This window comes from Coenobita brevimanus, chromosome 6 (genome assembly GCF_032717465.1).
Source record: "Coenobita brevimanus isolate Jiangsu-jjx chromosome 6, ASM3271746v2, whole genome shotgun sequence".
Taxonomy (NCBI): Eukaryota; Metazoa; Arthropoda; class Malacostraca; order Decapoda; family Coenobitidae; genus Coenobita; species Coenobita brevimanus.
Window position 1 is genome coordinate 2,872,136 of NC_136959.1, and position 14,719 is coordinate 2,886,854.

The 14,719-nt window shown below is 42.2% G+C and overlaps 1 protein-coding gene across 1 annotated transcript; it reads right to left on the reverse strand.

Moving 5' to 3' along the window:
• Positions 1-6,640: 6,640 nt before the first annotated feature.
• Positions 6,641-12,684, reverse strand: LOC145399548 (V-type proton ATPase 21 kDa proteolipid subunit c''-like). The gene is made up of 6 exons (XM_080272147.1): positions 12,615-12,684; positions 11,570-11,702; positions 10,376-10,523; positions 7,229-7,364; positions 6,830-6,945; positions 6,641-6,703 (listed from the first exon to the last, which is right to left on the reverse strand). Exons 1-6 carry the CDS (start codon positions 12,682-12,684, stop codon positions 6,641-6,643), a joined length of 666 nt encoding a protein of 221 aa, XP_080128273.1.
• Between the last annotated feature and the right edge of the window lie 2,035 nt (positions 12,685-14,719).

Here is a 14,719-nt window from a genome sequence, read left to right on the forward strand (position 1 = left end):
GGCAAATGTGACAGGCACATATGCAGCTACATGCAGACAGGTGTACCTATCAGACAGAGCCAGTAATCCAATGGCTGCAATGGGGAATGAATGTCATTTCATTGGACATTTTGACAAGTACTTCCACTCCCTCTGTTGTATTTTTTCTTTCTGGCTTTCTCTGCTCTACCTCACTCTACCTTCATGTGGAAAATAATGATGATGATGTAAAGTACAGTATATCCAAATCTCTGTGATAAATTAGTACTGTATTACTTTGATGTTAATTATTTTTGTAGTTTTACTCCGCCCATTATTAATTTATGGTATATTTTAAGCTTAAACTCTGCTATTTTTACACATTATTATTAAACGTACAGTTAGTCAGAAAGTATCATTGCCCGGAAATGAGCAATGTTTTTACCTTGTGTGTGTGTGTGTGTGTGTGTGTGTTTTCTTACATGTCTGTTTGTGTGTATTTTTTATATCATTGTTTGTTTCTTGTATCATTATTTGTTTTTTATATTACACTTTGTCTCTCATCTGTTTATATCTGTTTCTCTTCTCTCTGTTCTGAGTAACTGGTACTTTAGGCTAATGCCATGTTGTAGTAATTTAAACCCTTCACACTGTTATATTTTTTTTCACTCTGTTCTTGCATCTTCCAATACTGTATTATTAAATTACTTTTCAGACTAGAAATGTTACATATATAGCTCTGAATATCTCTTTCACTATAGGAAAGCTCTCAAACTGAACAAAATTGTATGGCGGTAGCTGACACTAACAAAAGAAAATAATAATAATAATAATTAGTAATAATAATAATAATAATAATCAGGCTGAAGGGGTTAAACAAAATGGAGTGCGGGTATTGTAACAAAACACAGAGGAAGTCAAGAATTTAAAAACTCATCCTGTATCAAAATGTAAAGCACAAGAAGGGTAATGATATTTTTTTTAACTGTCATACATTTTTGTACAATGTATTGGGAATATATAACTGTGTGATACACTGTCAGTGCAATATATAGCATAATACAAGTATACAGACAATATATTTACTCCTTATGCTTTCATTTTACCACTGAATAAATATAGCTATGGTAGATGAACACAAATCGACTATTGTAACCAAGAAGAATCATTTCTACCTAACAACTAAACCTCATAGAATTTCATGCAACATAACTTATTAATGTACTTGTGTGACTGATCCAGTTCCATCAGATGAAAAGGTGATAGTAAGCAGAGACTCTCCTACCTCACAATTAATGCTCATTCAATTTCATGCCACCTTGACTTGGTATTCAAGTTGTAGCAGCATCTGAGTTCCATCAGATGAAAACAAAATGATTAGTAACCAAGGAGATTCATTCCTACTTCACAACTAAAGCTTATCAAATTTCATACAACCATATCATAGTATTCAAACTGTCAGTGGTCCAATTCCATCAGATGAAAACAAAATGACTAGTAACCAAGGAGATTCATTCCTACTTCACAACTAAAGCTTATCAAATTTCATACAACCATAACATAGTATTCAAACTGTCAGTGGTCCAGTTCCATCAGATGAAAATAAACCAACTACCAGTATTGTAGCTGCTTACAGAGGTATCTTGAAGTAGTGCTAGAAGAGCCAGTCCATCCTTACACATGTTAGCTGAAAAGGAGGAAAGAGTCTGCACTTCACTGTGACTAGCATAATGTCATACTGTTAAACTACTGTTACAACTCAGCATTCAAGATGGAAAGATGGCAATTCTAGGCCAAGTTATTATTTATAGTAGTAGTAGTTGCAACCCAGAGCTCATCTACATGTGATCCCAATGGACTGCAGGTTGAAGTTGGCCTCATCTTGCAGTTCACCATCCCCTTGTAGAGGGAAAGGAAGGGAGTTAAGGGACATCTGTATAACTAGGCAGAGGAGTCACTTATGTCAGTGCCACCACATGAAGGCATCCCTCCCCACCATGTGACTGAAGACAGCAGGTTGCATTAGTAAATAATTATTGGAAGTTCATATAAATGGCCTTCTTTATTTTATTTTAGCTTATTTTCTTTCATGTTTATATATCACCCATGCCTTTTTTTGCCTTATTCGTAGCATAAAGGCCCAGGGCTACACTACCCAGTCCCAAATGAAGTGTGACCAGCCTCATTCACATACTACTACTGCCAGCCTCAGTGGCATTATGTCAGCAACAAACCGCAACATCTCTCAGATATAAACTCTCATGGGGCCCATCAAAGGCCTGCCTTAACCCGCTGTACCACCAAGCAACATCTGATTATATGGTTACCATGTGGCACAGAAAATTGTTGTCATGTATTAATCATTTATCACTCAGTTTAGAGTCATATATTGGCTGTGCTACATCAAGTGAGTGGATGGTGTGTTCCCTCCCTAGTACACAGGGAGCAGGGTAGCTCAGTGGTAGAGTGCTTGATTCTAGACAGCGAGGTTAAGTGCTCGTGCTCTGCTTGGGAAGCTGCCTTGCTGGGAGGGGTGGTGCTGTCCCGTCACCCTAGCAGGGTTATATGATCTATCGAGGTTTAGCTTGAGGGATTATTCCTTCCTTCCTCCCAAGTACACTGCAACATAATGGGAATATCATGGTGTAATACACAAAATAAACTGCTGAGGAAGAAGTGCTATGAAGCCTCCAATGTTACCTAGAATTAGACTTAACATCCATTGTCTCACCAATGTGAGGCCAAAAATACCAAACATCTCAACAGTGCGACGCCAACAATGCAAAATATCTCACCAGTGCAATACCAACAATGCCAAATATCTCACCAGTGCAATGTCAACAATGCCAAATATCTCACCAGTGCAATGCCAACAGTGCCAAATATCTCACCAGTGCAATGCCAACAGTGCCAAATTCGTACCGTTGCAATGCCAACAGTGCCAAGTATCATACCAGTGCAATGCCAACAATGCCAAATATCATACCAGTGCAATGCCAACAATGCCAAATATCATACCAGTGCAATGCCAACAATACCAAATATCATACCAGTGCAATGCCAACAATGTCAAATATCATACCAGTACAATACGAACAATGCCAAATATCGTACCAGTACAATGCCAAATATCGTACCAGTACAATGCCAAATATTGTACCAGTGCAATGCCAAATATTGTACCAGTGCAATGCCAACAGTAAGTCACAGAGCCCAAGGGAAGAGTCCAAGATCTCCAAGAGTAGGATGCTGTTGGAGGCCAAGGGAGAGACTGAAGTTTCTAAGCCAGTGGCGATAACACTTCTTCCATAGCATCTTATTCTACATGTTACACGTCAATATCCTTTTTTATGTTATCAATACAATCTATCTATGTATCCATCTATCTATAGCCCGACGCTCTAATCCCGCAAAGGGTGGCCGCAGACAAAACACCTCGAAGTCGCTCTGTCACCCACCATTTGACTACCCTCCCCTTAACTCACCCCCCACCTCCCTCATATACCTCTCAACTCCATCCCTCCACCTCATCCTCGGTCTACCCCTCCCTCTCCCTCCCTCCACCTCACCTACATACACCCTCTTAGTCAGTCTTTCATTCTCCATTCTCTCCACATGTCCGAACCACCTAAGTGTATTTCTCCTAATCTCAACCACATCCACCCCACAACGTTCCTTCACTTCTTCATTCGTCAACCTGTCCCTTCATGTCACTCCACATGCTCCTATCAAGTAACTCATTTCTACTGCTCTCACTCTTGACTTGTTCCCCTCTTGCAGGGTCCACGCCTCGCTTCCATACGTCAGGGTAGGGATCACAATACTATCATGCAGTGACTTCTTAACTTCTATACTCACCTCCCTATTCCTCATCACTGCTTTCAGTGAACCAACAACCTTCCTTCCCTGCTGTACCCTTTCACACACTTCATCCCCCAAAGTTCCATCCTTACTCATCACACTACCCAAGTACTTGCACTCACATTCTCCATATCCTCACCATCCAACCTTACAGTACATTCTGTGACTTCATTTGTCTCAAACACCATAACTTTACTTTTGTTTACATTAACTTTCAGCTTCCTCCTACTACACACTGTCCCAAATTCATTCACCAAACCTTGCAACTCCCATTCATCTTCACTCAACAATACTGTATCATCAGCAAACAGCAACACCGGAGTCTTCCAAATCTCACCCTCATTCATCAGAGCCACCCCCACATCCACTGCCCTACCTTGCATCTCCTTTACAACCCCATCCATGTATATATTAAACAACCATGGAGACATCACACAACCCTGTTTCAGTTCCACACTGAGATCAAAGAACTCACTCAGCTCACCATCCACTCGCACCGTAGCCCTAGCTCCTTCGTACATACTCTTCACAGCACTGAACAATTTCCCCTCCACTCCATATATTCTTAATACCTTCCACATACCATGCCTATCCATTCTGTCATAAGCTTTCTCCAAGTCCATGAAGGCAGCATACAGTTTCTTTCCCTCCTCTAGATACTTCTCCACTAAACATCTTGGAACAAATATCTGATCTACACACCCTTTTCCCTTCCTAAATCCCCCTTGTTCTTCTCCAACTAGCTCCTCTGTCATATGCTTAACCCTATCAATGAGTATTCTACCATATATTTTACCAGTCACACTAAGAAGGCAAATACCCCTATGGTTACCACATACTTCTCTCTCCCCCTTTCCTTTGTATAAAGGAACAATTATATCTGATTTCCAGTCCTCTGGAACCCTTCCCTCTTCCCAAGCCAATCTACACAACTTCCATATCCACTCCACAACACTCTCGCCCCCATAAGTCAGCATTTCACCACACTATCAATTCCTGGGGCCTTTCCCAACTTGATCTTCATTGCTTCCACTACTTCTGCCCTACTGTTCTCTTCCTCCCTCCTCTCACCTCTTCTTCTCCCAGCCATTCCCCAACCACTTATACTCGCACTGCTCTCACTCTCTACATTCAACAAATCCTCAAAGTGCTCCTTCCATCTCCTCAATTTCTCTCTCTTCTCCACCAACATTCTATTATTCCTATCTTTCACTCCCCTACTATTTCCCCTTTCACACTGCCTTACTTTCTTTACCTCCTTCCAAAACAATTTCTTACTCTCCCTCCATTTCACACTCAGAATCCTCCCAAACTCTTCTTACTCTCCTTCACCAGTCTCTTCACCTCCCTTCTCCTGCTCACATATACCTCTCTCTTCTCTCTCATCTTCTCCCCTACCTCTACTCGCTAACCATTCACTATATGCCTTCTTCTTTTGTTCTATAGCTCGTTTCACCTCATCATTCCACCATGCTGTCCCTTGCATCTCCTCCTCACTCCACAAACCACCTCACACGCTGCGCCTATCTCTTCCGTGAATATCTTACATACGTCTTTCACCCCTTCCAACTGCTCTTGCTCATACCTTCCCAATCTTTCTTCCACTATGCTCTTATACTCTGCCATTTTCTCACTATCTTGTAACTTCTCCACTCTTCTCACAGGAGCTGTTTCCTCCTGTCTTCCCCTTCGTCTCCTCAACCATTTTCTTTGCAGCTTTACCTTGGCCATCACTAAGTGATGGTCCGAGACTCCATTCCCCCCACCCTCTCCAAACTCTTGCATCCAACACTTGTCTTCTCATTCGCTCATCCACACACACATAGTCTATCATTGCCTTTCGTTCAACAAGTTCACCATCCATCCTTCTCATTACTCTCCATGTATACCAGTGGATCATCTTATGCCGAAAGTAGGTGTTGGCTATTGCCAACCCCTTACCAGCACAGATGTCCACCAATGCACTACCATTCCCATCTACTTCAGCTGGCACACCCCACTGACCAACCACTCGTCCATTCCCAACTTTGCCATTCATGTCTCCAATCAAGAGCACTCTCTCGCTCCTCTCAAATTTGTCCATACATGCTTCTACTCTCGCCCAAAACTCATCTTTCACTCTTGCCACTCGGTCCTCTGTCGGAGCATACACACACACAATCGCCCACGCTTGTATACCTACTTTCATCCTCACCCATACAATCCTTGCACCCACTGTTCCAAACTCACTTATATTCTCCTTCCACTTCTCGCTTATCATCAGACATACTCTTGCCCTCTCATTCTCACCGACTCCTGCACATATACCTAAACCATATTCCCATTCTTTCACCCTTCACCTTTCCATTTAGTTTCAGTCAATCCACATATATCCACTCTTGCATCCTCAAGCATCTGAACAATCTCTCTCTTTCACTTCATCATTCACTCCTCTCACATTCCATGTTCCCACCCTCAGAATGTCCTTTGTCCGTTCCTAAGTCGTCAACGTATGGTCCGTCCTGGTCTCAGGCGCTTTATTCGCTTGTTTAGTTAGTTCTTTTTACGGGGTGGGGCACTAACCCACCACCAACCCTTTTAGTCGCCTCGTACGACAAGCAGGGATACTGGGGGAGTATTCTTGAAACCCCCCTACTCCCAGGGTAGGAGATTAAGTAACACTGTTTCTATAGCAATTTATGCTGCATGTTACACCTCAGTATCCATTGTATTAAATGATGTAATTAGCCAAGATTTCAGAGGCTTAAACAATGAATGAATGGGAGTGTGACATAAACAATTTGGCAAACTCTGGTTACAAGTTTATTCTTTTTCCTGGCTCTCATGACCCTGCTTCCTCCCACACAGGAGTGGGAAAGGAGGTCTGGGTTGATGTAAGAGAATGCTGTGATGCAATATGCAGATTATATTAATGAGGATGAGGTGTTGTGCAGCTTCCTAAGTCACCTAGAATACAGTCCTATGACCCACTGTCTCACCAGTGCAAAGCAAACCATGCCGAATATCTCACCATGTAGAAGCTAAGAAGAAGTCCGTAGAGTCCGAGGGAAGAGCTGAAGACCTCCACAATGAGGGTGCGGTTGAGGGCAGATTCATCTGTAGCAGTAGCCAGGGCAACAGAAGAACCTGATAATACAGAAGATTGTATAATATCATCATCATGTACACCTGTTTTCCCACACTAGGACTGAGTGAGGTATGGTCCTGAGAGCCAGAAAAACTAACTAAAGTCTGTCCAGTTGAATGAATGGGCCACAGTAACACCACTGGGCTCTTATCAACCACACTTAAATATAGTGTTACTGTATATCATTGTCATTGAATCTGTTCATCCATCTGTCTATCAATCATTGTCAATATATTTGTATCCATCTACCTATCGATTCATCCATCTACTTACAGCACTTACCAAGCATTCCTAAACACACAGCACACACCATATTAGTGAGCCCAGTAGTCAGACCAGCGGCAAACATTACATAACTGGAGAACATATGTGCCTCGAAGAGTCTGCGATCTGTACGGGCCTTCTCTGCTGAAAAATCCTGCAAAATGAAGAAAAGATGATGGACTCCATTTCCTTTCTTTTTCATCATCATTATCATCATCATCCAAACCTCCTTTCCTACCTAATGATGGGCTGAGGTAGAGTCCAGAAAGCACAGAAAAAACAATGATAGGGGAAGAACTAATCAATGGCATGCCCAATGAAAAGGACAACTCATCAATCACTCACCAACCAAGTCTCTAGAATTCTGAAGGTACCGCACTAGCACTTCTTTCTACACATACGTGCTTCATAATTATCTATCATTGGATGGAGACCAAGGATGAGATGGAGGGATGGAGAGGAGAGATATACGAAAGAGAAGGGTGCGACATGGCGTTAGTGCAGCCGAATGGTAGAGGACAGGCCAACAAGAAGGCTCGTTACAGGATTAAGGCATATGGCTATATATACATTGGGAAGGTAACTGGCTAACAGGCAAAGCAAGTGTATGGCGGGTAGCATATTTCCGTTCTGGGCAACCCTCAGCCAGGAACGACGCTCGCCCTGTCGTTTCAAAACTAACCATAGGCTCTTCTCGATAATATGCTAATGTGTTTCCCAGCCAAAATTATGTTTCTTATCCCAACCTAACCTAACCAAACCTAACCTATCACACTAGGTCTGCTTGGCTGAGGTGGCTGGCTGTGGTACTGAGACGAATACCCACACAGAACGGACACATACATGCTGGGGACAACCAAACTGACTACGGTACCATCTATCTATCTATCTATTGCCAGACGCCATAACCCCGTAAGGGGTGGTCATTTGACTTTGAGTTATTTGTTTTACGGGAAGGGGCACTAACCCTCCACCAACCCACTTGCTGACACGTAGGGAGCACGTATGTTCTGGTTATATGGTTACCACCCAGCGTTGCAAATGGTTTCTTGGCTTACATGAAACCATTTGGCTTGTCACTCGATGTAAAGCCACCTGTAAGGGAAAGAAAAGCAATAAGAAGTGACAGGAAAGATGGGAGAAATAGGAAGAGAGGAGCGCAGGCACAGTAAAAGAATGGTAAAGGCTAAGGAACCATCAATACCAGAATATAAAATACGTTATCAGAGTGAGGGAGGTTAAGCCAACTGATAAGAATGTATACCACCTCACTCACATACATTCTCCTAGTCAGACTCATTGTCCATTTTTTTCACAAAACACACGGGAGCGCGGTAGCTCAGTGGTAGGGTGTCGGGCTCGAAATCGTGAGGTTGCAAGTTCGCGCCCCGCCCTGTGGCTGCTGTGCTGCGAGGGGTAGTGCTCTTCTGTAACCCTAGCAGGGCTATATGATCTGATAAGGTCTATCTCGGGGATTAATCCCCTTTTCACAAAACACAACAGTTGCATACAATGCTCCATCTCACCTTCCATCATCATGTTGTCCTCCTTCCAACTCACACCATCCCATCCCTTGAGCTCATCTTTGATCACCCCTTCCCCCTCAGCCACACAGTTTATTAGTTTATCTTTTTCCATTATTTTTATATAGAACACCGGTTGCCTACATCCGCAAATCTGTCTCCCCCCTTACTTGCTTCACCATCAAGCTGCCTTTCCTTTACCTCACACCACAACCATTCACACACCTCTCAACACTGTCTCACTAGCTCACATACACTCTTCTAGTCAGTCTTTCTCTCCCAGCTCAAATAGGTCACAGATACCTTCAGCTGATCTGCTCTTATGATGGTAATGATGAAACTGCATATCACCTTTCGATCAAGTCTGGCGTAAATCTTTAATTTCCAAACTGCCCTCTTACTGTTTCTCTCCTTCTACCTGTGCCTTTATCTATAGCTTCCTTTCTGGTCATGCTATAGCCGCTGCTGTAGACGACCATCGTTCTTCTAGATTTGTCAACAATGGTGCTCCTCAGGGCTCTTTCCTATCACCAACTGTCTTCCTTTTATTCATCAGTGACCTATCTAACCCTATTCACTCGTACGCTGATGACTCCACCCTTCACCTACCCATTCGGTTCCTGCAACGTCCATCTCAGCAGTTACTTCAACAAAGAAGGGATGAGGCTATGGCACATCTAATGTCTGACTTGGCTCGTATCTGTGACTGGGATAAACATAATCTTGTTGTTTTTAATGCATCAAAGACTCAGTTCTTACACCTATCAACCCGAGACTCAGTTCTTACACCTATCAACTCGAGACTCAGTTCTTACACCTATCAACCCGACAATAGCTTCCACAGGAGTACCCGCTAATGTTTAATAATATTCACCATAATCCTGCATCATCCTTGAACATGCTTGGGGTTTCATTCACTCGGGACATGACTTGGAAAGATCATATTACATATCTTGTAAAATCTGCTCCCAAGAGATAAGGTGTGCTAAGCCGACTTCATTCCTTCTTTACCCCTGCACAGTTGTTGACTTTATACACGGGTTTTATCTGCCCCTGTGTAGAATACAACTCTTATGCGTGGAGAGGCTCCCCACATACAGCTCTTCTCAATAGGGTGGAGTCAAAGCCTTTTCCATCTCATTAACTCTCCTCCTCTTACTGGCTCCCTTCAACCTCTGTCTCTTCGCCGCACTGCTGCATCTTTATCTCTTTTCTATCGCTACTTTAATGGTAACCGCTCCTCTGCACTGTCTGCTTGCATCCCTCCACCTGCAGGATGGCGCGTAGCACCCGTCTAGCAGCAAACTCTCATCCCTTTTCAGTCCAACTCTCTAATTCAAGAGTTAACCATTACTCCCAGTCCTTCATTTATGCAACAGGTAAACTCTGGAACTATCTCCCTCTGTCTGTATTTCCGGCTAGCTATGATCTCCAGTCTTTCAAATACAGTGTCCAGGCATCTCGAAATGATCGGAGCTTGAATTTGGCTCCCTCGTCTTTTTTTTTTTTTTTTTTCCCCCTCAGAAAGAACAATTTGCGGGCTTTTGGCCTTTGCTTCCTTCTTGCTATCATAAAAAAAAAAACTCACCCACATACTCTCCTAGACAGTCTCTTATTTTCTCCAAGTTCAAATATGACATACCTTGAGCATGTCTCCAAGTACAACGGCAGTGATGAGTCCATACACAGCAAATGCCTCGCACAGAAGGATGGAAATAAGACTCCGGCTACCAGCGTTTGGCTTTTTCACGCTTACCCCCAGGATGCTGACACCGGTCACGAACATCCCTCTGTGGAGTTACTTAGGTTTGTTACTGTGTTGGGTAGACTGTCACTCTAACTTAACCTGAAATTGCTAATGCTAGTCAAGTACAACCCTCTGTGGAGTTAGATTAGGTTAGTTACACTGCTAGGCTATGTACTGTATACTCTTTGCACTCTAACTTGGCCTAAAATTGCTCTCTCTCCATCCTGAAAGCTAAACTATAGCAACAGATTATCAGTACCATATGGTGTTATAATCTTCTCACTCTAACTTGGCCTAATACTGCTATCTCTCCATTCTGAATGCTGCGTTGTAGCAGCAGCTTAACACTATACTGTGACTAAAACAGTGTATGTGAGTGAAGTGAAGGGGGAGAAGAGAAACAGGGGGAGACCATGGATGAGATGGAGACATGGAGTGGAGGTACATGAGAGGAGGAATGTATGAGCTGGAGAGAGGGCAGCCAAATGACAAGACAGGTAAACGTGGAGGTGATCTGTATATGACCACCCCTTGCAGGATTAAAGGCATCTGGCAATAGACAGACAGGTAGACAGACATATGTTGTGAAATACACCTCTGTCATACAACTCAAATTATCACTTGATGTCCCAACCTGTTTTTCAAGATTTGTGTTGTACCAAATCCTACAGATAAACGTCTCACGTGTTGCAAGGGTGGCCCAAGTGTGGTGACAGTCCTGATAGAGACACAAGATAGAATGACAGACAGACAGACACGTAACTGGGTAGACAAAGATCGACGGATAATACACAGACTTACTAATATATAGACTGACAGATGAATACACAGACACATATACAAAGATAGTATAGACTTATAGACAGAAATAGATACAGACATGTAGATAGGCAGACAGACAGGTAGACTGCCAGACTGACAGACAGACAGACAGATACAAAGAAGACTGACTGACAAACTGATAGACAGAGGATTGTCGTGAGCAGCGCAAAAGCGTGGTGCGAGTAGATAGACAGCCAGACTGATAAATATACATAAATAAAGTTAGACAGGTAAATTGACAGATATACAGATTCCCTCCCTACTCACACAGAAACCCCCAGCCCAGCGAGGCCGACAGACAGACCAATGCCAAGTGCTGCCCAAAAGTGTGGCGATAGTCGTGTTAGCAGCCATCCTACATCCAGCCTACCACCCTGCCCGGTTAAGGTGTAGCCCAGCCCTGTAAGAGATCATAATCATCACTATCATTTACTACCACTACTTGCATCGTGATCATCATCGTCATTATTTGCTACTACTACTACTACTTACACTTCCGATGTTTCCAGGCAGACATTCAGGGCTTAACATCACCAGAACACATTATGACAAACGAACACCATTAACCAGCCTTCCATCCACGCCAAAATCGCTCGGATACATCACGTCACGAGGAATTTTTAGAGGTTGCTGCACGTCCATCTCCCCCACAGGAACTTACATTGCAGTTTAGGATGTACCAGGACAGAAATTCATAGCCCAGCATCTCCAGGATGTATTTTGACACTCGAACCAGATGAAAAGAAAAAAAAAAATCGCGTGACGAGAGGAAGAGAGGCAACAAGTATACATTTACAACAATATTTCAAATCAAATCAAATCAATTGTATTGTGGGCAGATACTGGATGTTTATGGGTTGTAGTTATAAACGATTTTTGTCTAATTTCCACGATACATAAAGTTTACATAGCTTTCATTTTGGTTTATTCCTTGCTCTGTTTTTCGGTGGTTTCTTTATGAAGTGTGTGGCACTCGTAATAGTGAAAGTAAAAAATAAGCATACGCAAACTAGTCACAATGTTTTGTGAATATGACAATAGGTTTGCGAACTCCCACCACTTGAACTGCATTAGTAGTAGTAGTAGTAGTAGTAGTACCAGTACTGAGATGCCTTTAGAACTGGCGCTTCAGGATAACTAGGTATGATCTGGTGAAAGAATGGCTACAGAAGTGTTAAGGCAATATCAAAAGACGCAGATGGAAAAGGATAAATTAAACCACAGATGATGATGCTACAAGGATACTGAGGTGTTATGTACTGAATAAATAGCTAAGGAACAGCTGTTTACTAAATACCCAAACCCAACTCACCGATTGCCATCAGAAGCAGTAGGATGAGGATGAAACTGAAGTTACGCAAAATCTTGAAAACGTATCTCATGCCTACGGGTCATTCCACTGAAAAATAAATATATAAATAAATAGACCCAGTTAAATAGATACAGTAACCCCTCCAATATCCGGATCAATAGAGCCATAGGCAGGTCCGGATAGTGGTCCTGTCCGGATATTGGGCCCCAGCTTATGGACTAGTACTTACGGACCCTAACTCTGAAAAACACCTATACAACTCCCTCTGGACATGCATAGCACCTATTTAAGACCCAAATCACACCAATAAGGTACATAAAAGACTGAAATAAAAGCAAAAGAACCATAAAATGAGGTTTTAGAGGTGAGTTTATACAATATTAAACATTCTGGGTACTTACAAGTCCCTTGGTCTTGGACTGGTTTGAACCGCCAGTTTGCAGTCCACAGTTAATCCTCTGCACTCTAAATTGTAATTTCTTAACACTGCACAACACTGTAAATTCCTGTGTGTTCTAGTGGCAAGGTATTGCAGTTTATTCACTGTTTATTCACAAAAAACAAGCACCTGTGGCTTGCACTGTTATGAGTATCTGCTCTCCATCGGAGTTAAGCTGTGACTGTTGATGTTGGTGGGGTAACAGAGTTGCCAGATCGCAACAGCCACATTACCAATCTCCTCAACTTTCATTGTCAAATATAACTTTTCATTACCAAATTCGTAAAGCTAGCATATATTCTTCACTAATTATATATACAAGTGGAAATACATGTAATCACTCTCCTTATAACTAACAACATGTTGATTATTTTCACACTATGTAGGGTAGCAGATTAATCAGAGAGAGCAAACAATCCACCATCTCCATCCTGTGTATCCTCATACATGTGAAAAATCCATTTGGTAATGCATTATTCTAATGCATTACCAAACGAATTTTTCATTACCAAATTGGCTCACACTTGGTAATGAAAAATACCAAATGGCAACCTGACAGGGGAGGGGGGAGGGGGAGGAAGGAAGGGGTGAAGGGACCATGGTGTAACAGCTGTTTGGCGCCAGGCGGGAATTTCAAATTATGGGAGGGAAAAAAGTCAGATTTTTTTCGAATTTTTTGCAGTTTTTGGCCCATTTTGGGAATATTGGATCCCAGGAGGATTATGTCCGGTTAGTGGGGATGTTCGGATATTGGGCGTTCGGATATTAGAGGGATTACTGTACGTAGAAACATAAAATACATATATACCTGTACGGATTAATTACTGTTATTAGCCTCTTAATTCAGTGCACTATGATGTCTTGAGAGTCTTCATGTGTGTTTGTTCTTACCTTACCTAATTGTTCTTACCTAATTGTATCTTTACAGGAATGAGTCAAGCTCGTACTGTTCCGTGTCTTGAACCATATTTATCGTACATATCCTTAAATTTGTGAATTTTTTGGCACACTATTTCATTCGGTTGTGCATTCCACTGATCAATTGCTCTATTTGGGAAACTAAATTTCCTTACGTCTTTATCACCTCTCTTCTTATGCAGTTTTTTGCAGTGTCCTCTAGCTGATGCTTCCCCATGGGTTAAGTAATCATTTATGTGTATTTTCTCCTTCCCTGATATGCATTTATATAGCATAATCATGTCACCTCTTTTCCTTCTCTCCTGTAGTGTTGGAAGATTCAGTTTATTAAGTCTTTCTTCGTAGCTTAGATCCCTTAAGCTTGGTACCCATCTTGTAGCGGCCCTTTGAACTTTTTCAATCTTGTCTATGTGTTTTTTGAGATGAGGACTCCAGACTACTGATGCATACTCCAGGGTTGGCCGATGAATGATGTTATTATCTTTCTTAGCATGTCTTCATTTATGTATGTGAATGCTATTCTCATATTTGCAACCAGTGTATACATGTTCCTTACCTTCTCACTGATGTGGTCAGCCGGAGATAGTCTGTTATTGATAATCACACCTAGATCCTTCTCTCTTTGTGATGTGTGTAGGGTTTTATTTCCTAACTCATAATCCCAATCAGGTCTTTTACCACTTTTACCAAGCTTGATTACATGACACTTGTCCACACTGAATTCCAAATTTGCCATGTATTACTCCAT